This window comes from Oreochromis niloticus, linkage group LG12 (assembly GCF_001858045.2).
Source record: "Oreochromis niloticus isolate F11D_XX linkage group LG12, O_niloticus_UMD_NMBU, whole genome shotgun sequence".
Lineage (NCBI taxonomy): Eukaryota > Metazoa > Chordata > Actinopteri > Cichliformes > Cichlidae > Oreochromis > Oreochromis niloticus.
This window is the reverse complement of record NC_031977.2, coordinates 35860038-35875946: the sequence shown is the minus strand read 5'-3', so window position 1 is coordinate 35875946 and position 15909 is coordinate 35860038. Positions and strand designations below refer to the sequence as shown.

Genomic DNA, 15909 nt, shown 5'->3' with positions numbered 1-15909 from the left:
GCGTATTTAGAGCAAACACAGAAATGAAGATTAGACGTGTGAGCTGTAAAGGTGTCCACGCGCCACGCGGCTCGTACGAAAACTTTAGTGTTGATGTTTGTAGAGAAACCTGAAGGTGTTTGCCTTTGTTCTGATTGGTTACACCACTCACGTGTTTGGAGTTTACGTTGTGGTTGGCTGACTCTTTGTTTTATTGAATTAAATTAAAGGTGAGTTTCAAAGTAAAGGTGAGTGCATAACACTCCTTGTAATTAAGGCTCATTCATGTGGTTTCACTGTTGGGTAACACGAGAACAAACCCAGTGATCTGTGTGCTGAATCACGATGCTGGCCGAATAAACCAGTTTAAACTGAAGGAAGAGTTTTAAAGTAAACTGTTCCAACTCTGAACAGCTGCAGTAAATCAATCATGTTTGTTGTTCTAGTCATAGATGTGAACTCCATTAGATGGAGAACAACCTCTGTGCACAGCATGTAATTTAAAAGTAACTTGGTGCTCCCACTGGCTGTGAGTGATGGGTGGTGTTCACCGGCCCATAGCTCCACTCCGCCTTAGTGACTCCACTCAAGAGCTGAACAAATAAGCGGCTCCAGCCTGTCCTTGGTCAAGAGCAGGCCAGACAGAGGAGGGCCCGGGGGGGGGAGATAAAGAGAAAGGGCCACTTCCAAAAAAGAAAACCAGAGTGGACACAGTGATCCGGGGAGAGGGCGTCTTCTGTTGTTTAACTCGTAGAGCTCAGAAAGAGACAGATGTGTTGATCTGTGGCTCTTCAGTTTTTTATGTTTCACATCTTCTTATAAACGTGGTTGAGAGAATTTCAGCAGTAACCTGGAGCTGAATCTCGTTCCTGCAGGGGGCAGTGTTGTCAGCAGAAAGGCTCAGAGTGAGTGTGCAAAGACTGGGTGACCTCTTAAATCTGTGCTCAGGACAGCAGTGAGCCGAACAGGCTGATCAATGGCGTACCACAGCGTCTGCAGTGAAGTTTTCTTTTTCCTCTTTATTGTTTGGTGCTTGAGGAACGGCGAGCGAGGCAGAGAGGTGTAAACGGGCCGTTTCGGTGATTCCTTGAGGCTGAAAATGATCTTTTAACTCACTCAGCACTTCATCCAAAACGGTTACTGGTGCAGCTAAATGTTTTTCTCACTGCAAACAAATTATTAACTCAAATAAGCTGAAGGCGTCGAGCAATAAAAGATGAGACGGACTGTTTAGAGCCTGGCAACACTTTGGCATGTTTAAAGCAGCTGATTGGCTCTTTGGCTGCAGGCGAAAAAGTAAATCTTGGAGGAATAAATCAGAGCAGAGCTGAAGTCTGTGTCCTGGCAGACAAAGCATATGCAATAATGTAATAAACACCAAATTCTTTAAATAATTCAGCTGTGAGCTTATTCTTTATTTTTTGGCCGTCAAGGTCTAATTTTTTATTTGTTCAGAGCTGTAAGAAGGAGAAAGGAGCCCGACAGACCTGCAGGGTCTGTTTGTTTGTGTGCATTCGATGGTCTTGCACCAAATTCCTTTGTAGGGACTCTGAACCTCTGGAGAGCAGCTGTCGAGATAAATGGCTGAAGCAGATAAAGTCGATTCCTAAAATAAAGGGACAGCAATCAAAGACACTTCTCCAACATGTCGTCCTCTGTTGGCTTTACTCGGGTGGAGGGTCGGGTGGAGGGTACGACGAGGAGTCACACTGGGGGACTAAAGGCATCTGTGTGCACTCAAAGTTGCAATGATAGGAAAAAAGCTTAAGACCCCAACAAGCTGCATTTTCTGTTAGTGGCTGTGTAGAGGATATTTAACACGATATTTAGGAGCTGCCACACAATGTTACCCTTATTAAGTCAGCTTAAGAGGTGCTAGCTAAACTACAGTACATATTTACTGTGTAGCACCCAGACAATGCCATGAACAGCTCGTTCGCATCATCTGTTACAAGCTAAATGTCAGTTTTTGGTCATATTCCTCTGACCCGTACATGCACCACACAGACGTTGGTTTTCATTAACATTTGAACTAAAACCCCAAACGTGAACGCTGAGCGTCGGTGCGGTGGGGGTGGCCTGTTTAATGGCTGAATGTTTACACGGTGCTTGGCCACTTGAATGCTGGAAAATCCAGCACAGGCTCCTCGTAAGAGTTTAAGCACAATATAACTGAACAGACTGAAGGATTGATGCAGCATGGAGCACAAACAGCCTGCACTGAGACTGTTACTAGAATAGATCTGCATATTTTTAGGATGGCCTATTATGCTTTGTTTAAACGCTTCGGCCATAAGCACAGTTGCACTCATTTTGTGGTGAAAGGTACACAGAACTCTTGATATGCAAGTACACTTCAAAAACGAGTATAAATGAAAGGTTGGAGGCACTAATTTAAAGCGAGCAGGCACACAGTGTGGTGTTAAAAGGCAGTGCTGTCTGTCTGATAAGTGCAGGTTAACGTCTGGAAGAAATGAACCAGCGACTGCCTCGTCTCAGACGTCTGAAGATTTTCGCTCCTGCCGATACTTTTCCCGAATTTCAAAGCATCCGAACAGCTGATGCTGGAATTTGAAGCGCGTACGGTATGGTGCAGATTTAAAAATGAGCTGGATTTGGATCCCACTGCAGATGTGCCACAGATGTTCTGTAATCTGAAGTCCTGGTTCCAGATGCAGTTTTGTGCTCAGATTCTGATTCTTCTGAAATGACCGGGCCGACTTCCACATGCGAGCTGCTCAGATTTTTATGAACGAGATAAAGCGAGTCAGGAATGAGCGATGGCCGGGAGCGTAATGACAGGGCCTGTATGTATAATTTTCTTTGATTTCTATAATTCCAGTCTCAGTGGAGGAAATGCTTGTTGTTCTCGAATACTGTGTTTATCTGCGAGCATGAGGCTCGTGGCTGCCTCGGAGGAAGAATAGCCAGGAGTTGAAAGCGCCGGCACCAAAAATAACTCAATGTGTGATTATACAGGAGCAGGAATCCCTGCAGGTCGGCTCATCGGCTGACCTCACAGGCCGTTGTGTTTTCAGGGTAAGTTAAAGTGTGTTGCGTTTGTCGGCTGGGGTTTGAGCCGTTCATCCCCACAGTGCTGGGGAGTGCTGCTTACAGCAGGTGATCACTGAGGTTCTCTGAAAAGACAACAGGCTGTAGTATTTACAAAGAAAGCAACATGAACCAATGCTCTATGAATGCCTCTTTTTCTTTAAGAGCAATACTAAGTTGGAGGCAGATTTGTGGGAAAGGACCAATCAGAGGCGATGCTGAGCTGGTTTGGACACGTGCAGAGGAGAGTGTGGATATACTGGACAAGCTGGAGGAAAAGAGGAAGACCTCAGAAGATTAAAGTGAAGGACATGCAAAGGGTTTGTGTGACAGGATGCTGCAAGGAGCCAGGTGAGATGGAGGGAAATGACCCACTGTGGCGCCCCCTAAAGGAGCGGAGGCAACAGTCCCACTGCAAATAGGTCAGCGGTTGATGGTGCAATGTGACTGCTTTCATTACCTTTTGCTGTGTTGCACTTTTGTTTTGTTTGACGCAGACCTTATCTCTGATCCTGTTTGCATCAGAAGCCTGACTGAAGCCTGGACCTCTGGTGGATCGTCTCTGCGTGTCTGAGCATTTCCACATCTTTTAAAGAAGCTGCTAAACTTTACGTCTGTTAAATGTCTTCGTGTTATTGTGTCGTCTTTGGGAGCTCGTCAGCTGGGAGCGCCACGGTGGGCGTTTACACTCATGGATGTTTAAGAAGAGCAAGATCAGCCTCGCTGCTGTTTATCACAGAGATCCAAAGAGTTTGTTCCCCAAAGATCGTCACCATAAGAGACGTCTATAGAACAGCAAAAATACAATCCCGTCTTTATTCTTTCCATTGTCATGTGTTGAGCTCACATGTGCTAGCCTGACTTATTCTGCGAGCCTCAACTTTGAGTTCAGTATCAGTTCTGTGATACATTGATGCCACAGCCCGGCACTCTTAACCTTGTTGTTCACCATCATTATTCTGCGTTTCATGAACTTCTTCAAACTTGGTGTGAATTTTTTGGCATTAATCAGCTGCTGGAAAAGATTCCTGAGCTTCCCTGAAGATGGGAAGTCTTCACTTTTATCCTTTTCTCTCCCACCTCTGCCCATGTGACTTCTCTTTTTAAAAATGCCAAGTAGGGGACGCAATCCTTTCGTTCTTCCGGCGTCCTCCCTCCTTGATGGAATAATTGAAAGGCTTTGTCACAGCTCTCCAGAGTCAAACTCGACAGGCTCCATCAAAGTGAAGTGAACAGTTGAGCAGAGCCAACTCTGCAGCTGCCAAACTGTAGAGCTCGTCAGCGCGTCTGGCCTCCTCGCCTGGCCCGGCTCTTCTCCACGGTCGGCACAGCAGCTTCTCCTCCAAAGCTTCAAAGGCATTTCCTAATGAGGCCCAGATGCAGAGCTGAGATGACAAGCAGCTACTGCTTGTTCTGCAATTAGTCACGTTTGCACTCGTGCACACGTTAGCGCTGCAGCACAGGAGCACGCCATTTCCTTCAGTTTAACTTTGCCTCTACATTTTAAATTCTAGATGAACTCGATGCTCCATGTGCAGCTGTTGTGTTTTTATGCTGCTGAGCTTTTCCTGATTATCTGAATGAAAACATCCCGGTTCCTCTTGAGGCTTTTTCCCTCCATTAAAGCTGGAGCCTCTGCTTTTATTAGGGGAAAAACAGCTCTGCTGAATATTCAGCGCAGCAGGTCTGCAGCCTTAACGGCCCTCTGGTAACTTCTCGTTCTGTTTACTGTCGACACAAAAAAGCCTCAAGTCTTTGTTTTACTGCAGTGGAAAATCTGGCACCACATCCTGTCAGCTTGGACTTCTTTATGTGTGTAGATGTGATGCATGCCACGCGTGACTGTTCTGACAAAAACGGCGTGGATCACCGCGAGCCTGATGTCACGTTTAGGAAGAATCGTTGGAAACTTTGTTTTCACGTATGTGCTTTAAAGCCAGATTTGAGAGACTGATGTTAAAAATGTGTATGATAAACCTCATTGTTCAGTAAAATGACATTTAAAGTTCAATTATTAATAAAACATGTTGGTATTCAACAGTATTTTGATATTGTAAACATTTTATTTTTGCACATGAAAAAGCTGCGTGTTTGAAAACTGCGATGAAGAACTTTAAAACTGTTCACTGATCTTTTTCTGTTATTCCTGAAATAAATGGAAACAAAACCAAGACTAAAACATGTCCTTCCCAGCCACGCCGTCTCCAGGAATAAATGACAAAATGTTATCCGTAAATGAAAGTCGTCCTCCACGTTGGGATTCCTTCAGTAACAAACATGCTTCATTAGATTTCCTGGAATCTTAAATAGGAGACGCTCCTTCCTGTTTGACTGACAATCCAAACAAAGTGTTTTAACATTTTGTGTTTGTCGCTTGGTTGAGCTTCACTTCACTAAGAGGGTAACACAGTAAAGTCAAATAACATTTAAAGGATAAACTTCATACTCATTTAGAAAACATTCAGAAACTCATTATTTTGGTACAGATTATGAGTCTCCTTTTTTTCCCCCTTAAACAGCTTTGTGTTGGTGTAATCAGATTACTTTTTGTGTGCAGAGAAAAGGAAGATGGTGGCGCCAGACACACAAAGTAGTGGCAAACATGTGGACGTTTTATTTTTGTTGCACAGAAACAAACTAAGCACTGAAAGAGAGAGCTCATTTCTACCTGTACCTGCTTCTGCTGAAGTGCTCTTGGGCTTGTTCACCTTTCTCTCGGCTGTTTGTACTCGAATACTTAGAGCTCGGCTGTCGTCTTTAAGACGAGGGCTTGTGTCGCTTGCGTGACTGCAGGTTTGTGTTAAATGGGGAATTATGTGAGGTTTTGTTATGGAGAAATGCAAACGTAATGTGAGGAGTACTGGGATGACTTGCTCCGGGGAGTAATTGAGTATTGTATTACTTTTTAAAGGTAATGTGTACTCGTACTGACTCGAGCACGGCACAGGACGCTCGTGCGTCTGTTTGTGTAGCTCGTCAGGTGTCTGTCACAGTAAATAATGTAGCTGTGTGTCTGTCAAACACAGACGCACCTCCAGGTGGAGAGGAGTCGCACCTGCCGCTGCGGGCTCAGAGCTGTGCGTGCACGCTTGAAAATGATTTAACAGCTGAGAAGGAACCAAACGGGTTGTTCCGGTTTGTGTCGGCGCTCTGCGGCTTTCTCAAAAGTTTACTGCTCGAGGAGTTTGAAGCTCCTGAGATCCTGAGATCAGCCGTGGATTTGTTCTGGTCAGTGCGGTGAGTGAGGCTCTGTTTAAATGGGAAGCTGTGATTCACAGGAAAGGCTCAGAGTCGGGCTCTGAATACGTTTAAAGTGACTCCTCTTGAAACTGAATGATGTCGGAGATTAAAAATATGATGTGGAGTTTATGAAGCAGAAATCCTGATTTTAATGACAAACATGGGCTTCATATTTAGTTTGACTGCAGGCAGACGCTCTGCCTTACAGAGCACACGGGGTCACGATTCCACAGCTGTTTATTGCTCTGCTACCTTTACTGTAAGTGGGAGAAGTTTTGTTTATGAACACTTAAAACTATAATAACTGGTAACACTGTGTTCAGTGGGAACTGTGGGACGTGCCAGCGTCCTGTCAGAGCCGCAGAGCGGAGACTGAAGAAATGTAAAGGCATCGTGTGTAATGGTACCAGTGTGTAATGGTACCAGTGCGTAATGGTACCAGTGTGAGTTGTTGGTCAGCGTAACAGTGGTGAAGAAATGTCATTGAAGCTGTTGATTAGATTAACAGTGGGTTTTATTTTTCTAGATCGCTGCACATGGAGCCCTGAGGGAGACCACACTGAGTACCAACCCGGTTCAATAGTCTGTTAGTACTAATGACAAAGCAGTTTCACCTGAGCGGGGCGGACACCTGACACGTTAGACGTGTTAATGCATGCCATGTTGATCACGCTTATGATCAGCTCGCTGAATATGGATGTCCTGTATTTGTATGCAGTAGTCATGGCAACGGTTTACCTCAGAGGGTATTGGCTGGGAGAGCTTGGCCAGCAGGTAATCGAGTTTATTTGAAATGGGTATGTTTTGTTTTTTTTATTCTGGTGGGTTTATTTTAAAGAGTGTTTCAGCTCTGAGTGTCTGAGATCTGATCCTGAGTGGGGTGTTTCTGTGGAGTGTTTTTATCCTGTGTGGTCTGATATTATAATGAAATGTGTGGTTAAGATGAGTTCAGCTGTATTATTTCTTTTTATTCACTGATTAAATCAGTTTTCTGTTGAATGTGGGCAGAAATGGGTTCTTGCTTAGCTTGACCTCTGACCCTCTGCTGTCCTACATCAGACCTGAATCTCTCCACGGCTCTGCTTGGGGAGGGTTTGGTGGTTTTTGTTGTTCGCCCTTCTGTCTTCACCTTCAGCAGCTGAGCCTTGAGAAACTCTGCCGTGCTGCTTGATGTGCAACCATCTGAAAGGTTTTCCATTGTGTTCAGCTGCCTGGCTCATTAGCCGCGCTTCAGCTGAAGGGCGAAGGGTGTTTACCCTCGCCGGCCGACCGCGTGCTTCACCTGGAGGCCCAGCGGAGGGGTCGTTCCACCCAAACGGCCTTAAAGTCCTGTTTCCTCTTATAGGACTCGGATCGTTTGGCTGTCATCTGAGGAAGTCGTCTAATCTTAGCCGTGAAACGTAGCTCTCACTCTGAGGGCTGCTGGGTGCAGGCTCGTGTCTGAGGGCTGCTCACTCTGTGGTTGTACCTGCGTGAAGGGGCAGGAAGTTAGAATGAGAGTTACAGGTAAGCAGCTTCATTATTATGATGGGAGGTGTCACTGTCGTGTGTGTGAGAACTCCTGTTTGTGGTTAGTGTGACTCTGGATCAGTTCTCAGGCCTCCACCTGCAGCTTCACCCTGTGCGAGGCTGCACACACACTGATTCTGGTTTGTTTTTTAAAGCACTGAAGTGTGGGTGGAAAGTCTGTAAGCACCTGCAGGTAATCATGAAAATACCAAAGACTGAGTTTATGTCGATCATTAACTGCAGGAATGTGCAGACTAGTCCTTAAAAACCTCACCGAAGGTTTTTTGTTACTTATTTTTTTTTAAAAAAGGATGAGCATGTTTTATATTAAAGGCTTTTTTTCCACCTAAATATTTGTGAGAAAAGATTTTTGCACAACAAGGAAAAATTCAACTTGGAAGAGGAGGAATAAAATCTATTTAAAGAAATCCTTTGGTTAAACATCTGTTATATACAGACATAAAGACACTTGAACCCAGGGAGTGCCTCAGTTTATAAAGACTTTTCTCTCTCTCCGCAACACTAAATGTTCTTATAACTTGTTCATATATAACTTCAGTATTTACAGTACGAGTGTAAATATTCCTGGGCCAGTATATCATGTTTGGATTATAAGGATTACTGTTTATTTTTATAGGTTATGTTGTTAATTGATTAAACTTCTGATTTATTATGAATGAATTCAGAAATAATCCTTTAAAATAAATATTTTTATTTTCAGTTTTATTGATATTTTATGAATTATCATTTCAGAATTCTGCAGTCTGTTCATTCCTGCAGATTTATTGTTTCACTTTTTCATTATTTATTCCTGTAATTACTATAAAGTCTCAGCTCTTCATCAGTGTCTTCACTCAGGGAAAAACAAACAAATCAAACTTGCAGATATATTGATGTCTGTCAGTATTGGCTGATTTTTAAATTGGTGCGTCTTTATTTTATTTTTTCTCCTGGAAACAGTTTCATAAAAGTGACCTGTGACTGTTTTAAGCCCTATAGTGAATTAAAAGCAGGCTGATGCTTTGACTCCAGGTATGATGGCTTCACCCACAGTGGTGGTGCAAAGCTGAACAGTAAATAGACTCCGCCTCTTATTACTTTCTCTCCTCTGAGTCTTAGCTGAGGATTTCCTGCTACTTCCTGCAGGTTTGTGTTCTGGCGGCTCATGGAACAGGACATGTGGGAGATGTTTGGTCAGTCTGTATATTATTTATTTATTTTCCCTTCAGTTGGAGAATAATTTGCATGTTCTTGGCAAAAGGAAGTTGTCTGTATGTGTTGAATTGCTTATTAAGCTTCGTGCTGCTGGAGAGCCGCTGCATGAAACCTTTTCCTTTGCTTTGTTTGTGTTTGTTACCTTTTGTCTCAGGTATCTCAGTTTATCAGTGTTGGATGTCGAGCCCTTTGAGTCCCATTAGTAGGTGTTAGCAGGCTCAGGCTAATCCATTGTAATCGTAATGTTTTAAATGGGCCAGCCGCCCACAGCTCGACACTCTGACCTCCTCCACAAACACCTTTTCCAGCTGTCTTGCATTAGAGCAACCAAGTCTGCCATGCCGAATAATCCCTAGCATTTTCTGAGTTTGCCCCAGCCGGGGTATTTTCCTAGTGGGAGGCCAGGAGGCACCCTGAACCACCACAACCAGTTTCATGGTGTGAAGGAGCAGGAGCTCTCCACCTTTTATGCTCGTCTCTCTTCACCTCAACAGACCGGTTCATGAATCTGTATCACTTTTAGGCAAAGACTTTTATTTATTTGGTCCATGGCTGTTTGACTTTTCTATCCAAGAACTGCTTTCGTGTCCTAAAATAGCAGATTTATTGTATATTATTTTTTTTATTTTATTTCACCCAATGACCCGGCTCTTTGTGCGACAGGATCTGAGCGATGTCAGACGTCATATCGATGCATCTCTAAATGTTAGTGGCCATTTCTTCTACACATTATTTTTTTTTTTTTTTTTTTTTTTTTTGTGTGACATGCTGGAGCCGGTTTTAAGTGTGAGGCAGGCGAACAAACATGCCTGCAGTCTATTTGGGTGTTGGAAGGGTTCTGTGTGCTCTGTAAAAGCTGCTCTCAATCCTTCGTCTCTGTATCGCGTCTATAATAACTCCCCGGGGTGACGAACGGTCAGGACTTGGAGGCTCCGGCCTAATGACACTACGACGCTGCTTTATTTGGCTGCACACTCTAAACAATGATTTACTGATGATGCAGCTGACTGACAAAGTGACCTTTCACATGGTCCTCAGACACATTATGTGGCCGTCGGCTGGATGTCGTCACAGCAGGTGCAGCTGTTGGATAGACGCGTTTAAATACCCTTTCTGTATAACACTTATATGCATCGTTACATTAAACTGTAAGTGACGGTTAGGATAATAACCAAGAATGCTTTCTGATGTTTATTTTTCATTCACCAACGTGAGTACATTTGTGTGCTTCTTGGATACTTGGTTAAACTCTGACTTTGCTGGGGAATGTTTCAGGTGTTTGCTGGAGGTCCCAGCTTGGTCCCAGCTGATCTTCAACGCCTTTAGGTCCTGTATGAAAGTTCTCCAGAGGCCTGGTAATGAACTAATCATGTGATTCAGGTGTGTTGACCCAGGGTGAGATCTAAAACCTGCAGGACACCGGCCCTTGAGGCCCACTCCTGTTCCTGAGGTATGCGACCTCACTGACCCCTGATATCTCTAATCGAGTAAGACCGAGTATATCGTAAAAGTCTTAGATTGTCCTCGACTCTGTTACCACTGCGGGGCTGAGCTCTTGATCTCTAGCTGTCAGAGTCACAAGTGTTCAGTGTAAAGGTCAAAGGTTTCAGCTGTATCGAACCTCATCTACATCTCAAGATTTGACCCCCGTCCCCCTCCCCCTCCCTCTCTGGCCTGCTGACTCCAGTTTTCCTCTTATGTTTGCTGCTTCTTCTAAGATGACAACGACTCTTTTGTTTTGTGGCTCATAATGTGTCCATTGATGATGAGCAGCCGACTGCACACAGGACGTCTGTGCTCCTAAATGTCAGGATGCAAACACACCTGTGAAGGAGCGGAGGCCGGCCGGGCTTCAGCTGCCACAAAGAAACGCTTCAGCGTAACAAAACGTCAGATACGTGCACTCACACTTCACATATTTCAAGTTGCACTGAAGGTCAGAAAGCCAGCGCTCTGTTTTCATGTGAACTTTAAAAAGGAACCAGGTGTTGAAGTCTGACTGCTGATAAAATGACCTCCTTTACTGACACTTTTTAATCTTTGAAAGGTTGTCGTGTTGTTTTTCCCTAATTGTTGCTCACCTGTGTGCGTCACTAACGGGACTCCTTTGTGTTCTGTCTCAGGTTGCAGGTTGCATGGTAAGCTGGACTTGCTGCATGGCAGTCGCATGACGGCACTGAGTCTTGTTGTTGGACTGAGAGCACGCAGCTGCACCCATGGCTCAAACCGTGCAGGTGAACGGCAATGGCCCAGGTAACGTGTGTGTTTAATCTTTCCTGTATGCGTCTCATTCTTGCAAGCATATCTTTGACCTTATTTCATTGCAGAGCAGTTTGAGGGAGACGCTGGGTAAATGTGTCCCTGCATGTCTAAAGGTTACTGGCTGCCTCAGTGACTAAGATGTGCTCTCTGTGGCTGTGGTGGTCAGGGGTACAATGGGACTGAAGTGGGATTAGGGGTCCAGTTTCAAGCTTAAGTCATCCTGGTATATTTAAGGTCTTGGCTCCGGCTCTTTAGACACAAACACCATGAGTTGCAAGAAGTAATTTTAGTCGAGTCATCCAGTAACTTTTCAGACCTCAAGACTAGAGTTTAACATCTTCATACGCTGTTTGTGCAAACTTGTATTCAAACACTGAACAACCTCTAACAGCTGTGTGAATAAGTGTGAGCTCATACACACATGCTCTGTGGTGGGTGTTTCAAATGAGGTCAACATATCAGCGAAGGATCCCTGTGATCAAAAGTTTGTTTTTATTTTTCTTTACTCTTGGCTCTGTATGACGTCAGGAGGAACATGGGACCACACACCTGTCTGTCAGCACAGCAGCCCCGCCCAACGCCGTTCAAACCACGCCCCTTACAAACCAAAAAGTCCATTCTCATGCCGCTGCTCGTCCACCTGCTATTTCTGAACTCGATGTTTTAGTTTTTAGTTTAGGGACACCTGGATGACTTGTTTACATAGACTCGATACATACAGTAATAAAATCATGTTATTATCTGTGTGTCTCGTAAACGTGTTAGCTCTGTGGTAGACTGGCGACCTGTCCAGGGCGAAGCCCACCATTCACCCTGCGACTCCAGCCTGACTGCGACGCTGAGTGTGATTAAGTGGGTAAAAGAGGATGGATGAGCTGGTTCACAGTAACATCCTCATAATCTAAATCATAATAAGCCAGCTGAGTGATTATATGGAGATCGGGGATGGGATTTTAATTTTTTCAGTGACTTTTTTTTGGCTGTATGATAATCCTCCCTTTTTATGGGGATAATTACAAACTTTTATTTATACAGCGCAAAATCCCAACAACAGTCTCCTCGAGGTGCTTTATATTGTAAGGTAGACCCTACAGTAATACATACAGAGAAAACCTAATAGATCTCTATTGGCAGGGAGAGAGATGATATCCAAAGCACAAAGGGTGAAGACTTTTCATGGGGAGAGAATTTCTGCGCTTCAGTGTGAAATAACGCACACACGCACGCATGCACGCACGCACACGCTCTCATTCCTGCGTAGACTAACGGGAGAGGGTGAAGCTTCTTGCTTCCTCCTGGAATGTGCAGCATGCAGGTCGGATGCTTCAGGAGCGCCGTCCTGAGCGTCAGTCTGCCATCACCACACTCCACTCTGCATGTGTTTCTCAACATGATAAAGTCGAGCTTCAGTGGCCACTTCTACAATAAGTGTGTACTGAGGAACCCTCAGACCGCTGAACCCCTCGTTATAAAAGCCTCTGTCGTGTTGGTGGTCAGCAGGCAGACGTGGTGAAAGAATGCAGAGCAGACGGGGATATTTAACCTTTTATTGTAGCGGTGGCTGATGTGCTTTGGGAAGAATGTCTATCTGTGAGGGCTGCTCAATCATGGTAAAAAATTACCTCATACTTGGAAAATGTTGCATTTGTTGAATTTTGAGAAGGGTTTGTTGTTCCTCACCAGACTTCCTGTTTTTAGCCTGTCTTATCATCTTGGCTCGAGCTGATCTAAAGCAGCTACAGTGTGAAGGGGAGTGAATCTGAGCTATCAGAGGAGGTGAAAGTGCAGACAAAAAAATCTACAAAACCAAAAGACAAAACAATAAGTTGAAAACCTGCATGTTTCCAACTGTTTGAAGAATTGTAACCAAAATCATTGAACAGCTTCATATTTAAACTGGAGTACTGCATGTATCTGCGTCAGTGAGGTGGCTGTGGCTCAGGAGTCAGGGTTGATACCTGGAACCACTGAGTGATCCTGGAGAAGAACCCAAATCACTCCCACTGTTGTGAGTGAAGCATTTAAACTGTACGTATAAAACATGAACATCAGTCCATTTATCATTTGTATCAGAGGTACTGCACTTCATGTTGGTATCAGTGAACACGGAGTATAATAAGTTCTGTTTATGGGGACTTGTGCCTCCACATGACACCACGAATGCCTTTTCTGTCATATTGAAGCTCAAGAATGCAGTGAAGCTTCTCTCAGATTAGAATAAATGCCAGATGTGGGACGCCTCAGCGCGTTGAGCAACAAACCATTAAGCACATTTCTTCCAAACAAAACCTCAGCAGACTTTAATGCAACTCCAGTACTGTTTGCAGGACTGATCCCACAATCTTAAAATACTTCTCCTCAAAAATGTTGGCCTGATTTTTAGACCAGTGGGGAGTGAAAACACTCTCAGGATGTGATCATTTTATATTCTACACAAAGCTGACATCGGGCAGTCTGAAGTGTTACTCCTGAAACTCAGATCCTGGTTCAGCTCCTGGTTGTCTCTCAGAGCAGACCATTATGGGTCTGACTGGTCTTCAGTGGCACCGGTCGGCACGGGGACGCCGCGGTGGCCATCAGGCCAGTGAGGCCACCTCCTGCAGCTCCTTTAAACCCACTGAAGTGGTTTTGTTTCTGTAGCAGCAATGGACCCAGCTGCCCTTTTAAAACTCCCCCATGGTACCTTTCAATCACTTCCCTGTTTGTGTAAGAGCTTTGAGTTTATAATGATGTGAGCCGAAGGGGGCAGGACGCTGCGCCTTTGTAAGTCTAATGGACTGTTTGTTTCTCTCACTGGTGCTGCCTGCTCCAGACCCTTACTGTCTTTACACAACAGCGCTGATGTGCCAAGTGTGGCCGTGTCTCACTGAGCATTAATCACTTCATTGTTGTCGTCTGCATGCAGAACAGTGCAGTGATTCAGATCGAGTTCGTCTCACTCATAACTTAAATCGGGATCATTTAATGCGTTAGCAGTCAGGAAGCTTGCCTCATATCTTCAAAAGACACAAATCCACCTCCAAAAGTCCTGAATCTCAATGAGCAGAGTCGTATCTGTTTAATGTGCAGAGTTTCAAATGAATTTATCTCATTTCCAAGTTATGATGGCATGTTCATTTGTCACCCTGGATGTGAGTGGGCGTGAAGGGAAAGGATCTCAGTACTGGATTATAGATGGCAGACAGTTAGTGTCGTAAGCCCCGCCCTCTGTTCAAAGATGGCCATTCACAGTAGACATTGATGGCTTCTTTCACTCCTCTGTCAAAGGAGGAGGTCCAAGGAGGTGGCTGTGCCGAGCCTTCCTGAGCCTCGTTCTGTTTGATGGCACTTCCTGTTAAAAGGGAGTTCTTCCTTTCAGCTCTTCCCGTGTGCTGCTCATAGGGGGCGTTTGATTGTTGGGATTTTCTCTCGTAGATTACAGAGGTTGATGTAACTGCTGTTCTGTGTAAATAAAAGTGAACGGGACCTCGAGCTGAGGGTGTTATGGTAGATTCCTGACATTTAGGCTCAGGTTAGTTTCCTAAACTTGAATTAAAAACCAAATGTAACCATGATGTCTGAAGGAGTAAACTGTGACATTCATAAGTTTACACCCAAAACTGATGGTCCCACCAGCTAATTAGGAAACGCTGGTATGTTTCACTCACTAAACCAGAGTTATGTGTGTGGTAAACACATCTGTGCCTCAGTGAAACAGCGAAAACATTTTACTGAATATATCTGGAGAATGATTTAACAAAAACTCAAACCCAAGGAATTCCAGTATCCGTTAACTCCAACTGTTGCGTACCTGGACAAACTGAAACTGAATCATCACATTTACGTGTCGGTTGACTTGAACCAGCCTGCAGACTGTCGTTGATGTTTTTCTTGACCATCTATGAGAAAATCCAGAGAGGGGCACATTTTTTCAAAGTGCCTCAGTGTTTGCAGAGGAAGCCCAAACATTTCCCTCAGTCTGCATCATCATGTACAGCACTGGGTTGTTGAATTTGGCAGCTGCGTCTGGCACGACCCTGTGAGTTCCTGGAAGAAGCCCACAGTCGAGCTGACCAGCCTCTGTGCACCTAATGTGCAGCTTTAATGGACACTTTGTGTTTTTGTTTTGTTCTGGGTTCAGATGAGGACGGACGCGTCTTGCTGTTGTTGTGTTGAACTGCTGCAGCGTTGATCAAATGTTGGCTCTACTTTGCTTGGGAGTAATTAGGCTCACGGGCAGAGCCAGGAAATGCCAGGCTCCCTGTGTGTTTCTGTGTTACTCATGTTGTGGGGACCAAATTCAAGTCCTCATAAGGTAAAGCGTAAAACTTTGGTATGAAGCTCAGTTTAGAGCAAACTGGAGTCTTCCGTCTTCTGAAGGGAGAAAATCAGAGCCGTGTTTCTGTGCTGTCGGGCGGGTGGAGGCTGCTCCACCCAGGCGTTTGCATCATGTTTGGCTCTCACAGCTATGCAGGAGCACAGCCCTGCACTTCTGAGTTTGCAAGTTTTTCTCTGCACGTCCTGAACGGCCCTGAATACAGTTCACTTTCACTTCTTCCAAGCATTTCACGAGTCTTTAATTGTTTCTTCTTGGATGCTGTTGGTAGTGATGGTTGTGTTAAAGGTTAATTATTGCAAAATCAACTCTATAGACAAATTGTGTGGACACATGCA

At 44.6% G+C, this 15909-nt stretch overlaps 1 protein-coding gene across 2 annotated transcripts in view; it reads left to right on the top strand.

Annotated features, from left to right (window-relative positions):
• kank1a (KN motif and ankyrin repeat domains 1a) overlaps positions 1–15909 on the top strand; it is a 53565-nt gene that overhangs the window by 17574 nt on the left and 20082 nt on the right. The window contains exons 1-2 of one of the 2 annotated variants that reach the window (XM_019365589.2): positions 6198–6267; positions 11118–11247. In XM_019365589.2, the coding sequence (XP_019221134.1) occupies positions 11211–11247 (37 nt within the window). In that variant the 5' untranslated portion in view covers positions 6198–6267; positions 11118–11210. Of the gene's footprint in view, positions 1–6197; positions 6268–11117; positions 11248–15909 lie in introns of those variants that run through there. The other variant, XM_005451552.3, reaches the window with a different exon arrangement.